The sequence below is a fragment of the Bombus terrestris genome, chromosome 17 (assembly GCF_910591885.1).
Source record: "Bombus terrestris chromosome 17, iyBomTerr1.2, whole genome shotgun sequence".
In the NCBI taxonomy this organism is placed as follows: domain Eukaryota; kingdom Metazoa; phylum Arthropoda; class Insecta; order Hymenoptera; family Apidae; genus Bombus; species Bombus terrestris.
The window spans coordinates 4,291,873-4,297,872 of record NC_063285.1 but is presented as its reverse complement, the minus strand read 5'-3'; the positions used below and the strand labels follow the sequence as shown (position 1 = coordinate 4,297,872).

General features: G+C 34.1%; 1 protein-coding gene across 1 annotated transcript in view; it reads left to right on the top strand.

Moving 5' to 3' along the window:
* Window positions 1-1,526: 1,526 nt before the first annotated feature.
* Window positions 1,527-6,000, top strand: part of LOC125386774 — a 57,940-nt gene continuing 53,466 nt past the window's right edge. The window contains exons 1-2 of the mRNA XM_048413905.1: window positions 1,527-1,571; window positions 1,801-2,037. Of these exons, the coding sequence (XP_048269862.1) occupies window positions 1,527-1,571; window positions 1,801-2,037 (282 nt within the window). The remainder of the gene's footprint in view (window positions 1,572-1,800; window positions 2,038-6,000) is intronic.

Below are 6,000 nucleotides of genomic sequence, written 5' to 3'. Positions count from 1 at the left end.
AGAGTAACGGATCCCTCGAAAGAACACATGCCTCGGTTAAAGATTTAATTCGTACTGCGTTACACGACAATGACAAAGAATGGGACGAAGTACTTAATTTCATTTGTTTAGGATACAACACTGCTAAACATGAAGGAACAGGATTCTCCCCCTTCGAATTGACTTTTGGGCGAAATGCGAACTTACCTTCCGCAATATCCAAATTCCCCACATTTACCTATGACGATATGTACTCACTTTGGCAAAAACAGTTAAATAAATATTGGGAAACAGCTCACAAAACACTTATTCAAAATAAGCAACGCTACAAGCGAGACCAAGAAAGAAAGATTGTTAAAACTCAGACCGTGTTTAGGAAAGGAGAATTTGTTTTAATTCACAATGACCATAAAAGAGATAAGTTGGACATTGAATGGTTAGGACCCTATAGAATCAATGATGTGAAAACTCCTTACTACATTATATCTATCGACAATATTAAGAAAAAGATACATAGTAACCGATTGAAAACGTACTTTTTCCAGGATAATGCTGACCCTAGCACTAGTAACAATACCCTTGGTTAGTTGTCTTAAATTCACAGGATAGGAATTACGATTTATAAACAAATCCAACCAATTCTACTACGATCTTAGAGGACCAAGATCAATCTAAACTGGGGGGTATGTCACGACCGGCATACTTCAAATCCGATGGACCGATGATGGAGATAGAGATGTGGCAGCCTTGGCGACAATGTATATCGCCGAAGTGCCTAATGAGTCATCTGTATCCTAACGGTCCTTCCACAGAATGTCCTAGAAGTGTGACAACGGTCACGTACGCCTACAGGGTAGTGGGGATATTGAGGGATGACAAACAAAGAAGAAACAGATGTTACCGAAAGTCAAATTGTAAGAGCTTCAGTCTTGGAAAGTCACGGCTGGAGCTCAGAACAAAATCGCAGTCAGTGTAAATTCAGAAATAAATTCTCTTGTTTTTTTGTTATCTTAATTTTTTCTTTTCGTTCGAGCCTCCTGCTTTTTATTTTACGTGACACTTACAGCTAGCGTAAAATGATTTTATATACAAATCAACTTACAAAAACATTATACTCTAATAATTTATCTATATTTACATCTTTGAAAATATGATTTCGTAATATTCTTGAATATACGAAATTCTTCTTTAATATAGTTGATCTCATTTTTCAACAGTTCAAAATCAAACATCTTCGTTTGAACTAATTTCACTTCCGAAAACCACTTTTTTGGGGTTTCTAAACTATAATACTTTTGCCATGATCGTCAAATCCGAACTAACGTTGGAGACGTTGACAGTATCATAGTTTCGGAGTTGGGATTAAATATTTTATCTCCATTTAAAAGTCTAACACTTTACACTTCCTGACAAAGAACAAAAAGAGCTAAGGAACCAACTTACGAACCAATATTGGTGGTGACTGAGAGTTGCCTTTTGAATGAAAAGGTTTAACCATACTCGTCCAAAAGCACAAGATTCATAATTTTAGAGACATTCCAGAAAATATGTTTTTAGTGAACAACTTTAAGAGCTGTTTCCTGTCTCTACGGGTAAATCGATCGTCGATAAAAAATTTGTGTAAGATATTTTTGATTGCATAATAAATACGCAAAGTTTCATCAAAATCGGCGTGTCATTCTCGGGTGATGCTTCTTGTTCGATTATTGCTATTTCTTATGTCAGAAGAAACTCTAAAGCTATTCTTATACATTTTTATCGGTAGACGTATAAAAGAGATTTGTTAACATTGTATACTGATATAATAATGTAATGTTTCAGGTATCTATAACTGAATTTGGCCACCCACATCCAAGTTATCAATGTATAACTGTCATAAGAGCGTTAGCATCGAAGGATGTTAATTTGGAATCTTATAAGAAGTTAATATCGCTCGAAAGTCATTACGATCGAATAAATTCCCATGAACTGTCAAACACTATTCGCTTTATTAAAAGATTTTTCAAAACAGATGATATATTGGAGGAGGAAATGACAAAAATCGTCGGTATCTTGCAGGTAGAAATTCAATCAATATTTTAAATCTGCGTTATAAATATTAAGACGAATAGAAATGTCACATATTCAATAAATATTCTCGAAAAGTATGTTTCCGTAACGTATAATATTCCCAGATACAGTCAATACAAAAAGTATTTGTACAGCACTTAACTATAACAAAATTATAGTAGAACATTTAGTACACGTTTGTAATACATTTCATAGAACGCTTAGTAACTAAATTTTAACAAATAGAAATTATATATGTATTCCTAGAAGCCTTCAAACTAATTTTCAGAAAATAAGTTTTCTCACAAAATAATTTTCTATCTCTATTGTTCAACTATTAATAAATATCTAGAAAAATATCTACGCGTAATAAATATTTCTACAGTTAGCGCTTCATAGCATAAAAGACAATCTGCATCAAAGTGCAGAGAAAATAGGTTTGAAAAACGAACAATATTCGGGAACACTTAAAATATCTCCACAATTCCTAGATATAAACATTATTGAAAATATATGGGACCACCTAAAACGCAAAATACAGAGTCACCATATTTCGTCTGGAAATGATTCTATGAGGACACCTTTACAAAAATGGAAAAATATTGTAAGTAGGATTTTTGTCAATCTGACAAATTCAACGACAAATGCCACGACGGTGTCACGACCGACATACTTCAAATCCGATGGACCGATGATGGAGATAAAGATGTGGCGACCTTGGCGACAATGTATATCGCCGAAGTGCCTAATGAGTCATCTATATCCCAACGGTCCTTCCACCGAATGTTCTAGAAGCGTGGCAACGGTCACGTATGCCTACAGTAGTACTTGCCTCACGTATGCCTACAGGGTAGTGGGGATATTGAGGGATGACAAACAAAAAAGAAACAGATCCCACAGAAAGTCAAATTGTAAGAGCTTCAGTCTTGGAAAGTCACAGCTGGAGCTCAGAACCAAATCGCAGTCAGTGTAAACTCAGAGTACAAGAAATAAATTCTTTTGTTTTTTTGTTACCTTATTTTTTTTTTTCTTTTCGTTCGAGCTACCCCTTTTTTTATTTTACGTGACAACGGCTTCAAGTCATAATAAAATCAAAAGGAATCTGCTAAATACTAAAATAATTGTACTTGTCTTGATAATTTTTTCCCTTAAACTATAACTGTACGAATATTTATTACGCATATATTTTTGCCATTTTTTAGATATTTGTTAATATTTTCACAGAGAACATAGATATCCCCGCTTTATTTCATGAAAATTATTCTACAGACTTGTAAAAATGCGTATATAACTTTTATTTGTTAAAATTTTATTAATAAACGATGTTCTACAAAATTTTTGTTGAAATCAGTTATTGTACGAATACTTTTTACGTCGACTGCGTGTGTGTTTATAATGACAAAAGCCGTTTAATGCAATTATCGGCTTCTGCGGATTTGGACAGCGCACAATTTTAATTTCTAAGCTCTATCATTTTTAGCAAATGTACAAAGACCAACAAAAATTATGTTGCACTATACTGTATAGACAACAGTATCAAACATTTTTTGAGATATTATTTATTGTCGTCTACATTGTCTATTGTTGCTTATTACTAAACAATTTTAATAAAGGAAGATAATGAACATAATGTACACTGCGTATATCTCACATTAAATACCTGCTATAGGGTATACGTTCATATAATGTTCACATATACTAACGCAAGCTCGAAGTAACAAACGAGAAGTACTGAAAAGGTAGGAAAAATTAGTTTATTAATTTATATTATAATTTATTTTTTTATTTAAATATTTAAATATATTGTTAAAATATTAGCTTATTAGACTATATTATAGTAAAAAATTATTTATTAAAATAATATTAAAACTATAATTCGCTGACTATAAATTAACACACAATTGAAAACAGATTTAAATTACCACGTTGAGTAGTTCTTTCACAATAACTTGGTTTCGTTGTCATAGTGCCGAAATTAAGTTTTATAATATAATTTAGTATCTTCAACCAATTTGTACTTTTTATATGATTTCTGAACGTGAGCGGGGTATCTGGTTTTGTGCCTATCTTTGTTCATATTGTCTAAGTTTTCCGCATTTGTATCAACACCTTGTTAGTCGTCAATGGATGGTTGTTATAAAACATAGGTATATTGCGTATGCTGATTCGTTAGTTTTATTTCAGATTTTATCGTTGTTTTTACATGGTTGATAATAATGTTTCCGTGTTTCGGTTAATTAGAACATATTTTAATCAGTTTGCAACTTCTTTAACAATGACATCCGCTTGTTCGTTGCCAAGTATATCGCAATGGAATAAAATTCAGATAGTATTCGTCAGTTTCTGTATGGTACTGAGAAGATTTTATTTAATGGTTTTCATTATTATTAACACGTTCACGTCGGCGTGTTTAATTATGTTGTTAATTTTCCTGGTGATTTAGTTCCTTCAGTTCGTCAATTATTGAACTATAGTGTTGGTTGTAGGATGCATTCATCTATGTACTACCTTACAGCTTCTATTCTTCTTTAGTTGGTAAGTGTAGAAGTTTGCATTTTATCTTTTAATACGAGAGTAAGTTCTCTATAAATTTCAGGAGTATTAACTTGGACTTTGACCTGATTATCTTTCATTTGTTTGAGAGTACAGTCATCATTGGCTATTTTTTCCATTAGTTCTATGAGTGGTTCTTTGACTTGAGCTTCGATTTATATTGGTGAAGGTTTTGGTAGCTGCTTTTCGATGGCAGTTGTGTTGCTTCCTATAGATTCGTCATCCAGCTCCGCCAGTACGCTAAACGGATTACTATCCGGCATATTATTCAATCACTTATTATGTTCCGTGACTGTTTTAATCAAATTATCAGGTGGAATGATTTTCCGTTTCTTTGATGAATAGCTATTATTGCTTCTTGTTGAAATAATTCTCACTTCTAAGAAAACTCTACATCTGCTTTATTGTTTAGTTTTCCTGAACTTCGAAGCCATTAAGAATTATCTAATACAAATCAATTTGAAAGGTCTCTCAGACTCATAACCTTTTTTGGAACGTGCCTTGTACAGACGATGCAGCGGGATATAGACAGGCCACTTTCGTAATTATACAATTGTAGTATCTTAATAGAGTCTTTAAAGGAAGGATAAGTAATGATGTTTTGGTTTAACAAATAATATTCAAAATAACGAACTAATTACAATGCTGTCATATGTCTTATTCTCATACTCGGCTCTCAACTTCCCGATTCACACTCTCCCGCTTCTGCACTCGCTCACTCTCGCTTCTCAACTCCCATTGTCCGGCTTTTGCATTCGCTCTCTCCGGCTTCTCAACTAACACTGTCTTTAGCATCCCTTTGTCTTTTCCCGCCCTATCGCGCACGGCCACGCGTGGCCACGGTTATCAGGGCCTTTTCCACGAAACTATTCACTTGAAAAGACCGACGACGATAGAGCCGACGATACCGCGGCTCTCGCGATATTGTTTATGGTTCGACCGATATCTTAGGCCTTTTGCCCACGATACTACACAAATACCCATAGGCCCATGTCTTCGGGGCTCTGTTGTAATGTAACACTGCCAGCGTGTGGATCTGGATTAGCATATTCTGTACTTATACTTGTACTTATACTTACACTTATTCTTACATTTACACTTACATTTATACTCAAATATATTTCTGTTACACATCCATCCACGCGTTCCTCTAACAGATAACCTCAACACCTTTAACTGGAGGGGTACCAACTTCTATAAGATCTATTAAACTATTGTTCACTTGCGGTTTAATGATGGAAATTTTTTCGTTAGCTTCAATAATATTCAGCTGCAAATTGCTGCTCTTTTTTGCGCCATTTGTGATATAGACTTGCCAACGGCAAGTTTCCTATCATAGACACGCTCTCACTGGGAAATCGAATATACGGCACTATGAACTAATCGCTTTACGTAAACACTTCTTATCGTTAGTACTTC